Below are 18,827 nucleotides of genomic sequence, written 5' to 3'. Positions count from 1 at the left end.
GCTTACCCCTGGTACTTGAAGGCATGCCAAGGGGTACGTGAGATTTGTTTAAATATTCTAAAAATACCAACAATTCAAAAATCCTTTATAAATATATTTATTGATTATTACTTCAAAAAAATATGAATGTAAGTTCATAAACTGTGAAAAGAAATGCAACAATGCAATATTCAGTGTTGACAGCTCGATTTTTTTTGTGGACATGTTCCGTAAATATTGATGTTAAAGATGTATTTTTTTGTGAAAAAATGTTGGATCTCTATTACAATCCCCAAAGAGGGCACATTAAGTTGATGATTACTTCTATGTGTAAAAATCTTTATTTATAATTAAATCACTTGTTTATTTTTCAACAAGTTTTTAGTTATTTTTATTTTGTATTTTTCCAAATAGTTCAAGAAAGACCACTACAAATGAATAATATTTTGCACTGTTATACAATTTAATAAATCAGAAACTAATGACACAGTGTTGTATTTTACTTCTTTATCTCTTGTTTTCAACCAAAAACGTTTTGCTCTGATTAGGGGGTACTTGAATTAAAACAAATGTTCACAGGGGGTACATCACTGAAAAAAGGTTGAGAACCACTGTTCTTCTACATGTACAGACGCTTGTGGAAATCACACATGAATATCTTGAGTTAAGGAAACGCGCGATTACAGCTATTTGGGATACAACACATCTCAGACGGCAAGAGAACATTTAAATGTCCGGGTCAGCTGTGATTCTATTTACCGAAAAACTTTGCCCCTTCCTCCTGTGGATGTGATACAGGCAGTGTGTGACTACAAATATTGCCCTATGGATGTGACTGTGAAATGTCCCAAACAACTGCTGGAAAATGAAAATCCAGTCCATGTTTTTCTTTTGGGTGACCCGTCTTAGTGTAAACTGGGCTGAAGCCCAAGGACCCCACCCAATCAGGGGACCCCAATTTTGACGGCGGGATTCAATGGTTGGCGTTCGTAGCTGTCAATCACAGACAGCTCAGCTTCGTGTAGGCTGTCTCTCTCGGCTGTTTCGTTTTTTCCTACTGCGCCGATGTGAGAGGCAAGCATGCTGACCACTGAGCTAAAAGCACGGGCAATCTCCAAGATCGGCAGCACTATTCTTGAAGTTGACCGGCCTCCGGTACACTCCTGCACGGACATGCGGCCGCCGCGAAGGAGATGTATGCAAGAACAAAATTATTCTTAAAATGGATATTTTTCATTGTGGCCGTGACTGAGTAAAATCTTTTTCTTTTTTTTCTTATTTTATCTGTGTTTTCGGGTGTGGGAGGGCTCCTCCAGCCCCGGGTTCCCCTCTAAGGTTAAGTTGGCCCCGACCAATAAATTGGGGCCTAAAGCAAAATTTAATTTAGAGGTCCCATTGTGAAAAAAAATTAAAAAAAATACTTGAAACATTTTTTTTCAAACTTGAGTTTAATATAAAAAAAAGTACCAATGATTGTCACACACACACTAGGTGTGGTTAAATTAACCTTTGCATTTGACCCATCTCCTTGTTCGCCCCCTGACTGGTGAGGAGAGCAGTGAGCAGCAGCGGCGGCCACGCCCGGGAATAATTTTTGGTGATTTAACCCCCTATGCCAACCCTTGATGCTGAGTGCCAAGCAGCGAGGTAATTGGTCCCATTTTTATAGTCTTTGGTATGACTCGGCTGGGGAATATGATGCATGTTTTCTATATCAAAACAAATTCATGGGAGATAAATGGTTCAATAATTATTTTTGAGTGCAACATACAAATTCAATTATAGAGCTGTCAAAAATATTGAGTTAACTCTTGTGATTAATCACTAAAAATATTGGATTACCGGTGATCTTCTATATTGGTATACACAAATTAATCATGTAGTTTATTTGACTGCAAATGCTCCTTTAACTTAACCATGGATAGTTACCTGAAAGGTTGTTATGTGGTCAGTAATTAGGTCAATGCACTCCTACTAGTGTGCTTCCTGGCAAATTTCACTTCAGAATAAACCCTGATTGAACTCTGAATAAAACTGTTACCGGGTTTTGAGCAAATAACAGCCGTGCATTTAAGTAAAACATTCAAAAATATTCCCTGAATGACATTTTTACCAAAACAAATGTGTTGGTATCCAAATATTGGGGTCTTTTTAAAGTTAATTTACATTTTTTTAAGCAAGCAATAACTTGAAAAATAATCACTATTAATCCAACCTTGAACGTGTCATTAATATGATATTAACGTTTGACGTATTGCCTTTCAAAAAAACCACTAACGCATTCTGCGCCACAGGAGCCAGAAGGTCCATGTGGGGAACTTTGGGGTTATATTTCAATCAATCAATGTTTACTTATATAGCCCTAAATCACTAGTGTCTCAAAGGGCTGCACAAACCACAACACAAACCACTACGACATCCTCGGTAGGCCCACATAAGGACAAGGAAAATTCACACCCAGTGGGACGTCGGTGACAATGATGACCCAGTGGGACGTCGGTGACAATATATTTGTGTCAGTGATGGAGCAGGAAGGGGTTAGGAATATGTTTGCAGTAAAATTTCATATGAAGCACGCTGACATTTACAAGCATTAACTAAAGCAGTAAGATCATCAATCAATCTGCATGTTATATTATTAATGCAGTCAACTTATATGAAGCGCCTTCCTCTCAGGGCAGTATAGCTCAGTTAGTAGAGTGGCAGCAACTTGAGGGTTCCAGGTTCGATCCCCACTTACGCCATCCTCGTCACTGCCGTTGTGTCTTTGGGCAAGACACTTAACCCACCTGCTCCCAGTGCCACCCACACTGGTTTAAATGTAACTTAGATATTGGGTTTTACTATTTAATGAGTCATTTGAGAAAAAGCACTGTATAAATATAACTGATTTCACTCTCTGTAAGCAGCAAAGTGCGCCAGCAGGCGTTTGCTTTAATGATGTTGTCTCACGGCAATTGAAAATAAAATGGTCTTGTCTTGTTGGGAGAAAAAAATACCAATGTCCCCCTTTCTTTTTGCATTCCTGCTCGCTATTTTCCCGCTTATGGCTCAACTGTAACTTGACACCTTTACATTTCCCCCACGCTACGAGGAGCAAAAAGGAGTCAGGACCCATGCGCAATAATTGCGTTTTTAAAAAAACTGATCGCCGTTAAAGGAACTTTTAGTTAACTCGTTGTTAGCTTGTTAACTTTGACAGCCCTAGTTAAAACATATAGAAGTCTGCAACGTGTGGACTTCAAAGCAAACAGCAAAAAATAATGGGAACTTTTGGTGGTGTTTGTTTTTAGAACATTGTAATTTTGCTAAGTTTAGAGAATGTGCTTTTACTACCATCTAGTTAAAAGTTCAAGTTAAAGTACCAATGATTGTCACTCACACACACACACACACGTACACACACTAGGTGCAGCAAAATTATTCTCTGCATTTGACCCATCACCCTTGATCACCCCCTCAGTCTGCTTGAAAGTTCGGTTGTGTGTGGTAATAACGGGTAAAACATCATTTTTTATGTTCCAGACTATGCACAAAGCATTTTGTTGTATTTTTATTTTGAATCATTAAAATCATATGCTTTTTGGGATTAGGGTTACAAAGAAAGCTAATAATAACACTGATAATGTCAGGCTTGCCACTGACTGTTTGTTTGTGTTTTAGTTTTTCCTCTGTGTGTTTAGTATTTCCTGTCCTTAGTTCCTGTCAGCACTCTTATTTTGGTTCAGCTTCCTGTTTGTCTCCCTGAGTGCTTTGTTTCCCCTGAGAATAGGCTGATTGGCACCTGGCCACACCTGGTGTCAATCAGCCTGATCCTACTTGTACCTGCTTTGCCTTCCAGTCAGCGCTGGATTATTTTTTTCTTGTCAATGACTTTCGTCGTGTCGTTTCATGTCAAGTCATTGCAGCGTGGCGGTAAGCTATCTTTCGGTATCTGTTTGTAGCTTACTGTTTTTTGTTCAGTGCTTCCGTTTTTTTTTTACTCTAAAGTAACAACTTCTGTTTTCCTGTTTGCTACCCGCTAGCTTCCATGCTAGGCCCCTTTTTGTTTCTTGCTAGCTTCCATGCTAAAGACCCTTTTGTTTGTTATCCGCCTCGTGCGCGTCATTTGTTAGTACCCTTTTGTTTGTTCTTATTCTATATTTTAATTAAATCATGTTTTCTCACTCCATGCCTGCCTCCATCTCTGCATCTTGGGGTTTGTCACAAACAAACTCTGACAGATAATACATTCTTAAAATAATAAGCATTAAAAAAATATGCCTACTGAGGCTTTGAAAATGCTTCCACAGCATTGGGCATTTTTTAATCCTGAGATTGTTCTCAATCAATCAATCAATGTTTATTTCTATAGCCCTAACTGTTACTGTTTTTTTATGCAACATTAGATACATCTGCTAATTCCGTAATTCTCATATCTCGCTATGGCACAGAACTGCAGATTGCCACATCAAAATATTGTAAAATACGCCCAGATTCTGAACATTGTTATCTTAGTAAGGACAAATTATATGTAATAATAATAATAGTGTACAAGTGTGACGGTAATCTTAGTAAAGATAGAATGTATGTAATAATACAGCTCTTATATTAAATTGTACAAATGTCTGATGTGTAATGCCATGGTTAGTGAGTTGACTAGAAATTGTGTGTAATGTCATCAAATGGAAAGCCTTGCCGTGCCAGACTTTTCATTTAAACTTGAAAATGAGGTGTGGTTGTAATGTACAGCACAAGTATGTGTGAATGATAGGTCTATTTACGACTTTTCTTAACTTGATTACATACTGTAGTATAATTTTATTGTTTTAATTGTATTGCATGATATTTGTATCTCTTTAATTTAGGTCACCAGCTACTGCAGATAGAAATTAGCTATTTGGCTATAATCTGGTGCAGAACATCTGTTTTTGAGCTTTAATGTTTCTGTGCATTGTACTTTCAAATAAAGACTATAAGCTAAACTAAAACAAAACTTTGAATCTTTAATAATTTCAAAGCATGGCTCACGTATGACATCTAGTGGACAGAATATTAATAGACTGAGGTCCGACTGTGGTTGCCAAATGCTTCATGAAAGTGAATTAGCTCATATTACTTAGTCTGTATCACTGATTACTGTAGTAGTTGTACTTTTTAGTGCTATAGAACTGCTCTGCAGCATACTGAGAACTGTTTATTATACATACTGCAAGAGTAAGGCAAATATTTGAAATAACTCACCCTGGTTATGAAATATGAGCACTTACTGTAATCACCGCATTTCTCCCTTCTCTACTGCGTAACAAGGTTGAAGTAAAGAATTGAAATAATGAATATTAAAGATATATTTTGCATTGATGATAACTTTTTTTTTGCCAGTTTAGCGAATAGGGATAGAGGCCAAAGATAAAAGTAACCTTTGTGATGGTGAAACCTTTGAGTAAATAGTTGCTCTACTTGTCCTTTATACAGTATGTTTTCCTACACAACACATACCTCCTGAAACATTAACATGGATTCCTACCATGTGTTGGCTCCCGTGGGGCAAGGATCATTTGGTCGAGTTCATAAAGGAATGAAGAAGTTTACAGGCCAGGTAGGTTTGTAACTTTTTTTGAAATGTAACAAACTGTTACCGCATAATGTCCTGTTACCTATGTGTGTGCGTCCATCAGGTGGTGGCTCTGAAGTTCATGCCGAAGATGGGGCGCTCAAATAAAGAGTTGCAAAGTCTAAAGAAGGAAATTGACATCATGACAAACCTTCAGCATCCAAACATTGTGAAACTTTTTGACAGCTTTGAAACAGAAACAGAGGTACCTTATCCTCCTTCTACATTCCCCAAACACGTGTTACCGACACTATACACACACTTCTCTGCTTCATAGGTGGTTGTTGTGACCGAGTATGCTGAGGGTCAGTTGTTTCAGATCATTGAGGATGATGGCAGTTTACCAGAAAGTCAGGTACAGTATTTGCATGCACACTTCATACCATGCATGAGTTCCCATTTTCATCATCTGATATTTTAATCCAAGGTTCGTGAGATTGCCTGCCAGCTGGTGTCAGCTCTGTATTATTTGCACTCTCGTCGTATTCTTCATCGAGACATGAAACCACAAAATATCCTCTTTGATAAAAATGGAGTGGTGAAACTGTGTGATTTTGGGTAGGTACTTTTATTATCACTATGGCACATGTATAGCCTCCTAAGAAACCAGTTTCTTATGCATTGGACATTTTTGTTTTGCATAAAAGGGCATTTTTTTTTCCAAAACATGTAACCCAAACAAAATAAATGGATCATCCAGTACCTTGTATTTCTTAAATGAGGGCAGGAGACTGTGAGAAGCATGCAATGGGTGGCTTTCAGAATTAGGAGCTAGGCTTTAGAAGGCCCTAAACAAGATTTTGATTGTGGCCCCATTTCAGTCTGTCATGTTAGTCCTATCACACTACAGCCTATTTTGAGTATTTTGGGATTGTTATGCTCTCGAATATTCAATTTATAGTGAATAATTCCTAGTTTGCGGAAAATTAATTTACCAGAGCCAGGCCCAGAACCAATTAACAGCAATGAACGAGGGTTTACTTTACTACGTAGGGGTGTGCCAATAACATTTTCACTTTCAAAACAATGCTAGTATTGTATGCATGAAGGTGTGCCGATACCGATAGTAACCCGATACTAAATCAGTAGGAATCAACGTACATACTTGTATTGTTTTGTGGTGTGGAATAATAGAAAAGGTTTGATCAAGTGAAATTAGTCAGAGAACAATGTAGGTGTGTAAAACACTAAGAGGAAGTACCAGAAAAAAGGAGAACCACTAATACAACCCAACATAATGTTCTTTTCTAGGTTTGCGAGGGCGATGAGTGTGTCTACCATGGTTCTGACTTCTATCAAGGGAACACCATTATACATGTCCCCTGAATTAGTGGCAGAGATGCCTTACGACCACACTGCAGATCTCTGGGCACTAGGCTGCATTCTCTATGAAATCCACACAGGGACGCCTCCATTTTGTGCTGATTCCATCTTCCACTTGGGACAGCTTATTGTAAGACGTCCAATCATGTGGCCAGACAAGATGAGCAGCTCATGCATGGTACGGATGATGCGGCCATAAAGTCAACACAGTGTATTTTTGAGTTTTTGCAATCCTTTGCTAGAGTTTCCTGAAAGGTTTGTTGACCAAGGACCCTCAAAAGCGACTGTCATGGCCGGACCTCCTGCATCACCCTTTTGTTGCTGATGGTGTTCAAGGTGATGTCATGGAATGTGTCAGCACTTTTGCGTGATACTTACTAACAAGTTGGTGTGTTCGCAGTGATGCCAGACACGAGCGACATTTCCAGTCCTCTGACAGTCACGCTTGACCCCGAGATGCTGGCACTGAAACTGAAACAAATGGCAGAAAAGACACCAACAGATTCAGGAGAGCGCAGAATATTTCGAAAGATCAGAGAGCAACGAAACAAAAGCAACATGAAGAAAGTAAGTCCAACGGTGGTTTGTCATCAACTAGAAAAATAGAATCACTATCAATTTAGTCTGTCTACTCTCACAGGAAAAGAATGCAAGGTTATCTGAAAGGATCCATGGAGAGGAAGTAGTGCTTATTAAAGATACGTCCTTTCCTGTTGGTTTTTTCTCTGCATATTCACCTTTGACATCAGCTCCTCTAAGCTGTGAGCCAATGAACCACACAGTAGTTACATCAAGTCACCAAGAGAGGTATGTTTACAATAATCTAGATAGTAAGTCAGGGCCCTTAATGATTTGTTTTTCCCGAGTGAAACATCTTTAATGACTTTTAAAAGCAAGTAATTGGAGCACATTTGTGTTTTATTTTTGTGCACACAGGAAGTACAATGCATAAATGAATGTTCAAATTTAGTGTAAAATACATATTTTTATTTTACAAACTGTCCTACACATGGATCTGATTGCCTTTTTCAAACTAACTCAAACTAACTTGAATATTGAAAACATGTATGTTGTTCTTTGTCTACGGCTTCCCAAAATTACATTTTTACAATGAAATACTGTAAAATCCTTTCAATCCTTGAGAAATTTAATCTTTAAAAACTTAAAATTAAACTTGTTAAATAAATTATTTTTAATTTGTGGCCGCTATCTGCAAGTAGACAAGTGGCTGCTAACAGTGGTTTGAATGTGTTTGCTGATTCAGTGCAAAAAAACTAATTCCTGTTTTTTTCGGTCCTGTCGCTATACGAACCTTGTATTATTTTTTTTTGTTTTGCCTATAATCGAGCAGTACACATTTTGACCTCTTCAAAAAATGTATTATCAATGGCCAATTTTGCCATTATTAAAAAAAGCAACTGAAAACATTTTGCAGTTGAAAAAGTGAACAGCAACAAAATGCCACAGCTTTGGTGGAATAACCCAAAAATCTTTAGATAGATATTGTTTAAGGCTCTAGAATGTATTTATACCAGTTGACAAAGCTTATTAACTTTTCAGTGACAATGATAGAATGCAGCTTGAAGTTTCTCTATGGATGCCTTCAATCATTTAATCGACATCGCAACAGAATTTTCTCTTGAAATGTTGATCGATTTAGGGATTTCGACCAATTTTGCCATTTCAAATGACAATGAACAATCATGTTTAGGATATAGTACGCCAAAGCTATGTTGGGCCAATGATTCTAATGTCCTATCGGGACTAATATGTGATAGTTGATTGGCAACACTTAATTGGCCCTAGTGTGTGAATGTGAGTGCGAATGTTGTCTGTCCATCTGTGTTGGCCCTGTGATGAGGAAGCGACTTGTCCAGAGTGTACAATGCCTTCCGCTCGAATGCAGCTGAGATAGGCTACAGCACCCTCCGCGACCCCAAAAGGGACAAGCAAGAGAAAATGGATGGATGGATGTTTTCCTCAAGGGAATAACACTACTAAATGAGATTGTGGCTCAAAAAGGAATTGCAAGTTAACACTGAACACTGACAAAATGTTGTCAGAGAGCTATTTTCTATACAGTTATCAAGGGTTTCCCAATTTGATTTAATTGATATCAGACATCTGCGAAAATATAGGCAAAAAAAGCAAGTGTCAGATTATACATATGCAGTGTGTTTGCATGTCTTTATCTGGGCAGCCAGTTAATATCTAAATGTCTTAATAAGAACACATAAGCTAGTCTTTTTTGTATTTTAGTCAAGTTATTTACAAAAGTAGCAACACTAGCAGCTACATGAGCAGCTAAGCACACAAGGCGTAGTGGGTGGAGCGGCCGTGCCAGAAACCTGAGAGTTGCAGGTTCGCTTCCCACCTATTGACATCCAAATCGCTGCCGTTGTGTCCTTGGGCAGGACACTTCACCCTTGCCCCCGGTGCCGCTCACACTAGTGAATGAATGATGAATGAATGATAGGTGGTGGTCGGATGGGCCGTAGGCGCAAACTGGCAGCCACGCTTCCGTCAGTCTACCCCAGGGCAGCTGTGGCTACTGATGTAGCTTACCACCACCAGGTGTGAATGAATGATGGGTTCCCACTTCTCTGTGAGCGCTTTGAGTATCTAACAATAGAAAAGCGCGATATAAATCTAATCCATTATTATTATTATTATACACAATAAGTGTCCTTAATTGAAAAATATTGCAGTCCAAAATACAGCATGTGTCAATATAAACAAGTATTAAATAATTATAGTTGCATATTACTTACTTATACAGTCTCCAAGGCAGAAGCGGATTAGAAAGTATCCAGTAGCAAACGCGTCCGCATCATTCAATTTACGGTCATGAGCTTAATTTAATTTATTGTAGCCTCTAGATGAGGCCAAAAAATGTGCTACTCAACTTCACCTAAAGACAAGTTCAAGACAGTTGATAAATAAGTCAGTATTTTTCATACCTATAATGTTCTCCGTTTGACTAGATTCACTTGATCAAACCCTTTCTAACATTCCACACTACAAAATTAAAGTATTTATGATTTGTGCTGATATTGTATCGGATCAATATCACTATCGGCTAATAGCTAAGGCTCCAATAATCGGTATCGTATCAGAAGTAAAAAAAAAAAAGTGTATTGAGACACCCCTAGTAAATATGTGTTGCAATAAAATCCTCAGAAGATTAATCATAATCACATGTCCCTAGGGACTGAGACTGTGCAAAACATTTGAGTTGTATTGTTGTTCTGTATTTGATTCTACCATATGTGCTTTTATTATCTTGCAAAAATGTATGAATAAAAACATCATCCGATAACCAATCCAGATGCTGCATTAGATTGGGCCATGGTCATTTTTGTAGTTCTGTTTTAGAACTGAAGTATTTGTACCTAATATGATAACTATGTTCAATAACCCTGCAGAGGTGTGATCAGCCAGGATTATGAACGAGAGTTTCCTTCAGTGGAGGTTGGGCCACGACTTCAGCGAAGGAGAAGCAAAATGGACACTGAAGTCAGCGAGAACACACTGACCTCCATAGTAAGCATGTTAAAGTTTGTCATTGAACCTGCACTTCTCATTAGTAAGGAAGTAATCTGAACGGAAAAATGGGCCTAATCATATTTTTTTACACTCTTTCAGACGGTCGACAGTGAGGTTTTCTTGGAGACGCTTATTCAAGAATCAGATCCAAGCGGAAAACATAAAGAAGCGTTAAACTACATCAGCATTATAGCTGAACTAAAATACAGCATCATGGCGTTTAAGCAGCAGGTACAGTTTTTAATGGGACATCTACTTGAACAATCATGCCATTATCTCTTCTTGTTTGGTCAGCTGAGTGAAGGTGAGCAAAAAAACCTACAACCCATTCGTCATCCGCTGAAGGTCCTGCAGAACCTGATTCTGACTTCTGACCTTAACGACAAGAGGAACCATCTTCACCGTGAACTTGGACTGCCTCATCTCCTCTTTGATTTAATTCAAGACTCTGTGGGAAACTCCCGTTTCATTCAGGTTGGAACTCCAACACATGCTGCTAATTTGTACGTCTGAATTCTGTAATCAATTGGCACCATTATACTGAGCAGCAACCGTGGAGTCTGCAAGCACTTGGGGAAATGATTGTTGTTCTACTGATCTACTGGCAGAAGAACCATGACTGGTTGAAAGAAGAAAAGAGGTTGGACTATTCATTAAATATTCAGTCTTGTATAATAAATATGTACATATGACTTGTACTCCATCATGTGTCTGTGCTCTGCTCGTAGACCTGAAGAGTTCATCAAGCCCTTCTTAACGATCCTTAATCGAGCAGACCTTAATCCTTTAGCCGTAAGTACAAATACATAGAAGTAGTTTGCTATCGGACATTTGACTGTGTTATTTCTTCTCCTTTAGCCTCTGGCTGGCTGTGTTTTATCCCTCTTTACTCGACACAAGGTTGTTGTCAACGTTGATGTGGACAGGCTCAGCTTCTTGCTGAAAGAACTTGTCTGTGGCTCTCATCAGGTACACAATCGGTTTTGATGTGATCATCGTCCATCTCATTTATTTGAGTTCATTTATTATTTTTTGTATTTGTATTTGTCTGACGTCGATCCTCCGTCGACAGCTCCTGCTTTCTCTCCCGCCTGGATGGGGACTCTGTGATGGCCTCCTATCTCTACTTCTGCACACACTCTCTAAGGTGAGTCATTATTACTGTTTGTTTAGCTGAGACAGTCATTTAAAGCGCAAAGCATGTTGGATTCCACCATATTTAGCTGCTAAACTACTTTGTCATTATAGTTATCTGCAAGTCAAGTGATGCAGGGTCAGAAGTCAAATCTGTTGACATTAGTTACATTAGATGACCAGTTTGTCATTATATGCATGTCTTTGTCAGAACAACCTAGTGCACTCTGAATAGCGTATCAGTGGATCGGGGATGGGTACTGAACTCCTTACATTTACATACATACAGAAGTCCGTCTGTGTCAATGTCGATTCACGTGAAATCAAATGGTGCCATATTTTGAAACCTTTTCTTGCGTGAGACTTCACATCCTTTTGCAGACTCGGCATAACGAGCAGTCAAGCATTTAGAGCACACTTAGCCAGACTGCCTCTAGGTAATGTTACAATTTTCCATGCCAACGAAGCAAGACGAAAGCGCTCAAAAGTATTTGCCAAAAACATGCTAACAATTTACATAATGATAAATAAATGATAAATGGGTTGTACTTGTATGGCACTTTTTACCTTCAAAGTACTTTGACACTACTTCCACATTTACCCATTCACACACACATTCACACACTGATGGAGGGAGCTGCCATGCAAGGCGCTAACCAGCACCCATCAGGAGCAAGGGTGAAGTGTCTTGCTCAGGACACAACGGACGTGACGAGGTTAGTACTAGGTGGGGATTGAACCAGGGACCCTCGGGTTGCGCACGGCCACTCTCCCACTGCGCCACGCCGTCCCATAGCGATTTTACATGGCAATTTCAACACCTCCAAATTTGGCCATCCAAATTAAAACAAAGATGCACATTGCGTTATAATCAGCTGGTTTATTGTAAATACAATTATTGCAGTTTAAAAACTTTGTAGGGCTCAATAAAAGAAAAGACCAGCACATTCGACTCAATGGCAAAAACTACTTCCTGCCGAAGGCAACACACAGTAGTCTATACACTACTGCCATCTAACGTCTTGAAATTGCAACCGCATGCAAAGTTTACTATATAATACAGTACTTGTAAATGAGACACACAAGTTTAGGAAAACAACTGGACCACACAGATCAGTGTTAAATGATACATTTTAAAAAAATATAAAGTAAAGATTTAACAACACATTTGAACGCACAAAAGTAGCAATATTTGGTACTGTTGGTACCGTATTAATACAAATGGGAAAGGTACCCATCGCTGAAGAGCAGTGGGAGCCAATGGGCTTAAAGCCGTGGGCTGTCAACTCATTGTTCAGCCCAGCTCCCAAGACATTACAGAGTAAAAGCTGAGATGGGCTTCAGTGCACTGCGACCGCGAGATGGACAAGCGGTAGAAAATGGATGGATGGATGTTTTACACACTATACTGTATCTGTTACTTACGCCTTAAAACCTCACTCCCATCTGGGTCATGGCACCATTAAAACAGTGGTCATCTTTTAGTTTCCAAACTAGTTTTTTTTGTATTTTTTTTCTTATTCGATACATATTTTTACAAGTTCTATTTGTTGTTTAAAAATAAAATTAAAAAACGTTGGAAACGAAAGCAAAGGTCATTCATTTAGTCCAGCCATGGACTTGAACCAGCGACCACAAATCCTCACCAAATGAGTTAGGTCCAGGGGCGCTAGCCAATGAGCTGTCAAAGCATTGTCAAGCACAGCTCTTAAGGCGTGAGCAGTGAGGTTTCCCAAAATATACGTTTGAGCAGCCACACCAGCTGGTGTCCGTTATAATAATAGCTTGCACTTAAAAAGATTTGTTAACTTGGGCTCCTATGAAGTTAAAATACAAACCCCGTTTCCATATGAGTTGGGAAATTGTGTTAGATGTAAATATAAACAGAATATAATGATTTGCAAATCCTTGTCAACCCATATTCAGTTGAATGCACTACAAAGACAACATATTGGATGTTCAAACTGATAAACTTTTTTTTTTTGCAAATAATCATTAACTTTGGAATTTGAGGCCAGCAACACGTGACAAAGAAGTTGGGAAAGGTGGCAATAAATACTGATAAAGTTGAGGAATGCGCGTCAAATACTTATTTGGAACATCCCACAGGTGTGCAGGCTAATTGGGAACAGGTGGGTGCCATGATTGGGTATAAAAAGAGCTTCCCAAGAAATGCTCAGTCTTTCAGAAGAAAGGATGGGACGAGGTACACCCCTTTGTCCACAACTGCGTGAGAAAATAGTCAAACAGTTTAAGAATAACTTTTCTCAAAGTGCAATTGCAAGAAATTTAGGGTTTTCAAAATCTACGGTCAATAATATCATCCAAAGGTTTAGAGAATCTGGAGAAATAACTTAACGTGAAAACCGACATCAATCTCTAAAGGATATCACCACATGGGCTCAGGAACACTTCAGAAAACCACTGTCACTAAATACAGTTTGTCGTTACATCTGTAAGTGCAAGTTAAAGCTCTACTATGAAAAGGAAAAGCCATTTATCACCAACATCCAGGAACGCCGCCGGCTTCTCTGGGCCCGAGATCATCTAAGAAGAACTGATGCAAAGTGGGAAAGTGTTCTGTGGTCTGATGAGTCCACATTTCAAATTGTTTTTGGAAATATTCAACATCGTGTCATCCGGACCAAAGGGGAAGCGAACCATCCAGACTGTTATTGACGCAAAGTTCAAAAGCCAGCATCTGTGATGGTATGGTATGCGTTTGCATTAGTGCCCAAGGCATGGGTAACTTCCACATCTGTGAAGGCACTATCAATGCTGAAAGGTAAATACAGGTGTTGGAACAACATATGCTGCCATCTAAGCGCCGTCTTTTTCATGGATGCCCCTGCTTATTTCAGCAAGAAAATGCAAAGCCACATTCAGCACGTGTTACAACAGCGGGGCTTCGTAAAAAAAGAGTGCGGGTATTTTCCTGGCCCTCCTGCAGTCCTGACCTGTCTTCCATCGAAAATGTGTGGCGCATTATGAAGCGTAAAATACGACAGCGGAGACCCCGGACTGTTGAACGACTGAAGCTCTACATAAAACAAGAATAGGAAAGAATTCCAATTTCAAAGCTTTACCAATTAGTTTCCTCATTTCCCAAACATTTATTGAGTGTTGTTAAAAGAAAAGGTGATGTAACACAGTAGTGAACATGCCCTTTCCCAACTACTTTGGCACGTGTTGCAGCCATGAAATTGTAAGTTAATTATTATTTGCAAAAAAAAATAAAATTTATGAGTTTGACCATCAAATATCTTGTCTTTGTAGTGCATTCAATTGAATATGGGTTGAAAATGGATTTGCAAATCATTGTATTCCGTTTATATTTACATCTAACACAATTTCCCAACTCACACGGAAACGGGGTTTGTATATGGCTGCAAAGGTTTTATCATTTCATTTGCAGCTGGTCCTTCATTTATTGTTACAGCAGGGAGAAGACTTGGGGTCCTCATGTTTGGATCCATGTACATTTTATTATCTCTGGAAAAGGACTGGCACCTCATTAGCCTGGACAACGCCAGACACGGACTTTTGTTCCACAAACGGTAAAATATGCACTGTTGTTTATGCACTTTACAAATAAAAATATAACATTTACTGTGTTCTTCTTTCAGGGTTGTACTTTCTCATGTCTGCCACACTCTTCTTCTTCTGCAAGGATCCATACTCATATATAATTCTGTTTTCTGAGAGCAGGTCAACATTTGTATACACTCTCGGCTGGCTGCTGAGCTCTGAATGGTTGGTTTTGATGATGTTGGTTTGTTATGTTTACTCTTAGCACCATTGTGTAATAATTTATCTTGTTTTATCTGCAGTCTTCCTTTGTTTGCTGAATGCAACCCTGTGAAATTCAAGGAGGTTTTGAGTCACAAGAGTTTTATTGAGCTGGGTTGCCAGTTTCTTTGCCTTCCATTTGCTTTGGACTTGAATTCACTCATCAGTTCCAGGATACTGCAGTTATATGACAGCTGTGGAGTTGTTAAAGGGCTCTTGCAGGTTAGGATCCACCACATGCTGTAGTTTGGATTTTCCTCCCAGGCATAGCAACGCAATCCAACATACAACTCTTACAACTCTTGCAATTTATCTAATGGACAACATTGTTTCCTGATCAGTTTTAATTTTGATGTGTTTTCTTTTCTTGTATTGTTCGTCAGGTGATTGAAACTCTTCCTCTCTCGTCAGTGGAGGTGCCACTCTCACTACTACGCCGCCTGCTGCTGTGCGATCGTCAACGTTGTGTTTCCCGCCTCTGTAAAACTTCCTGTGGCTTTTTCTCTACACCAGCAGTCACTACGTCGGGTCAGCAGACTCCGACCAGAACCGCAAGTTCTCTGCTCTCTGATTTGCTGCTGCTGGACGAACTGGGGGACTCTGCGGTAGAGCTCCTGTCTCTGTTATACCTCATCACGCGTTTCTGCCCTCGTCCCGATCGCTTCAAGCTTCACCTAGAACCCACCGTGTTGCACCGGGCCCTGGCTCACGCTTACGATCCGATTAGGGCTGCTGTATGCAAAGTTTTAGGAAATGTGTTCCCATTCCGGTCTTCCACACTGCCCAATTTACAACCGAACATTTTTAAAAGCATGGTAGACCTTCTTGAAGATGTTAGCGTGCATGTGCGACGTGCAGCTTGCTTGGCAGTTGGTAAATGGTTGGGTTATATTGCAATGGAGGCTGGGTTCAGCACCAGTACACAAGATGGAAATGTAGGCAACACTAAAAAGCCGTTAAAAGTCAAGGACAATGATGCAAACAAAGATTTAAGCAATGAAACAGAGGTTGCCATGGTGACAAGGAATGGATCAGATGATGGCAAGATGAGAAAATGGCTAAAAGAAGCCAGAATGACGGGGGCCAAACTGGCATCACTGACCTCTGACCCTGATGTCCACACTCGTTTCAATGCCTGTGCAGCTCTGAGAAACCTAGTGCATGTTCATGGCACTGTGCCAGAGCTGATGGAAGATAATGTGTCTAGATTACTTCACAGAGCTGCAAGCACAGATACCCACAATGCAGTGAGAGAAGCGGCCATAAACACTTTAAGCTTGTGCAGTCAGCAGGATGCCATTCCACAGGTAGTGAATTAAACCAACCGGTAGTCGTCTTTGGTCACAAAAGTAAATGGCTCAGTTTACCTTACGTTCCCTGTTAAGATACATCACTTACTACTAGTTCTTTCTGGATTATTGTTTACATTTTAAAGTGATATTATTTGCATTTGATGATCCCTCAATGCAAGAAAGAAAATATTCAGGCTTTTTATTTCCATCATGCACATTTACTGCACAAGTATTGTTTGCTGTTAGTTTTTTTTTTATAAAAATCAAAAACTTGGCAATATATTCTGTACCGTACCATATCTTAATAAGCCTACAATTTATAGTGAACATCCATCCAGCCATCCATTTTCTAACGCTTATTCCCTTTGGGGTTGCGGGGGGCGCTGGTGCCTAGCTCAGCTACAATCGGGCAGAAGGAGGCGTACACCCTGGACAAGTCGCCACCTCACCACAAGGCCAACACAGATAAACAGACAACATTCACACTCAACAATAAAAGCAATATGTCCACACTAACACAATATAACTTTAATTGTAACAGATTATATTTTTGATGCACAGAGGCACATACTGACACAATGAATATATGTTATGTATTTTGGTGTATCCATGAATTAGCACCTCCAGCTATAGGAGCCTATAGTTTGTCAATGTTTTAAACAATATAAGCAATTCGTCTACACTAGGGGTGTAAAAACATTTTACAGCAAAGGCCACATTTGGTAAAATAAGATGTGGAGGCCACATTTATGTAAATTTTACATTAAAGTTGCTAAAACCAAAATGTACATAACCTAAAACCAGTGAAATTGGCAGGTTGTGTAAATCATAAATTAAAAAGATACAAAGATTTGCTAATTCTTTCCAACTTATATTCAATTGAATACACTGCAAAGACAAGATACTTAACGTTTGAACTGGTAAACTGTTATTTTTTGGAAATATTAGCTCATTTGCAAAAACGCTGGTACAAGTGTCAAAAAAGAATGAGAAAGTTGAGGAACGCTCATCACCTATTTGGAAAACGCCAGAGGTGAACAGGCTAATAGGGAAAAAGTGGGTGCCATGATTGTGTATAAAAGCAGCTTCCATGAAATGCTCAAGAGTTTCACAAACAAGGATGGGGCGAGGGTGTCTTTCATGGACGCCCCTGCTTATTTCAGCAAGACAATGCCAACGCACATTCGGCACGTGTTATAACAGTGTGGCTTCTTAGTAAAAGAGTGCGGGTACGAGACTGACCTGCCTGTAGGCTAGACCTGTCTCCCATTGAAAATGTGTGCCACATTATGAAGTGTAAAATACGACCACCGAGACCCCGGACTGTTGAACAACTTAAGCTGTGCATCAAGCAGGAATGAGAGAATTCCACCTGAAAAGCTGTAAAAATTGGTCTCAGTTCCCAAACATTTACTGAGTGTTGTTACCACCATGGTAAAAATGCCCCTGTGCCAACGCTTTTGCAATGTGTTGCTGCCATTAAATTCTAAGTTCATGATTATTTGCCAAAAAGTTTCTCAGTTCGAACATTAAATATCTTGTCTTTGCAGTCTATTGAATTGAATACAAGTTGAAAGGGATTTGCAAATCATTGTATTCTGTTTTTATGTATGATTTACACAATGTGCCACCTTCACTGGTTTTGGGTTTTGTATGTCAATATATGCTGTACAAAACCCCCATTTTAGCTTTGTGCTATAGGTGACCAGAAAATCAGTGTAATAACTAGGGCTGTCAAAAACGATGGGTTAACACATGCGATTGATGACATAAAATGTGTTATTAATCACGTATATACACGGATCACACAATTTTGTTGCAGTGGCAATACAATTGCATTATGACTAAGTATTGGGGTCGTATAAAAATTAAAATGTGCAGAAAATGGATGGATGGAATCTTAAAGTTGATTGAAATTATGCAAGCGAGTACAAATAAGGCTTGTAATAAATCATGATTACGGTAATCCAAACACAAAAGTGTGATTAATAATTGTATGGTTTGACATAATCAATAACATCTCGATTATATATATATATATAATTTATTTATTTATTTTTGCGATCAGCTGAGTGCCAATAAAAAACGAGCTGAGAAATTGGCCCTCAGTCCGCACTTTGGACATCCCTGGTCTGTATAACACAAAATGATACAACTTTAATTTGCTGTAA

The 18,827-nt window shown here is 39.2% G+C and overlaps 1 protein-coding gene across 1 annotated transcript; it reads left to right on the top strand.

The window, feature by feature from the left end:
- Window positions 1–3,790: 3,790 nt before the first annotated feature.
- Window positions 3,791–18,665, top strand: LOC133550536 (serine/threonine-protein kinase 36-like). The gene is made up of 20 exons (XM_061896502.1): window positions 3,791–3,894; window positions 5,434–5,557; window positions 5,637–5,777; window positions 5,850–5,927; window positions 6,000–6,130; window positions 6,824–7,073; window positions 7,138–7,231; window positions 7,296–7,462; window positions 7,536–7,702; window positions 10,321–10,438; window positions 10,541–10,672; window positions 10,736–10,915; window positions 10,990–11,081; window positions 11,170–11,233; window positions 11,300–11,410; window positions 11,514–11,588; window positions 15,015–15,132; window positions 15,202–15,328; window positions 15,406–15,586; window positions 15,748–18,665. The coding sequence occupies exons 2-20, from the start codon at window positions 5,474–5,476 to the stop codon at window positions 16,681–16,683; spliced, it is 3,246 nt and encodes a 1,081-aa protein (XP_061752486.1). The 5' UTR covers window positions 3,791–3,894; window positions 5,434–5,473; the 3' UTR covers window positions 16,684–18,665.
- The last annotated feature ends 162 nt before the right edge of the window (window positions 18,666–18,827 follow it).

The sequence above is a fragment of the Nerophis ophidion genome, linkage group LG04 (genome assembly GCF_033978795.1).
Source record: "Nerophis ophidion isolate RoL-2023_Sa linkage group LG04, RoL_Noph_v1.0, whole genome shotgun sequence".
NCBI classification, from domain to species: domain Eukaryota; kingdom Metazoa; phylum Chordata; class Actinopteri; order Syngnathiformes; family Syngnathidae; genus Nerophis; species Nerophis ophidion.
This window is presented reverse-complemented; position numbering and strand designations above follow the sequence as displayed.

Coding starts and splice junctions, on each gene's coding strand:
- LOC133550536 (XM_061896502.1), top strand. CDS start 5,474: ATGGATTCCTACCATGTGTTGGCTCCCGTGGGGCAAGGATCATTTGGT. Junction 7,463..7,535: donor ACAAAAGCAACATGAAGAAA/GTAAGTCCAACG, acceptor CTACTCTCACAG/GAAAAGAATGCAAGGTTATC. Junction 10,916..10,989: donor GAAACTCCCGTTTCATTCAG/GTTGGAACTCCA, acceptor TATACTGAGCAG/CAACCGTGGAGTCTGCAAGC.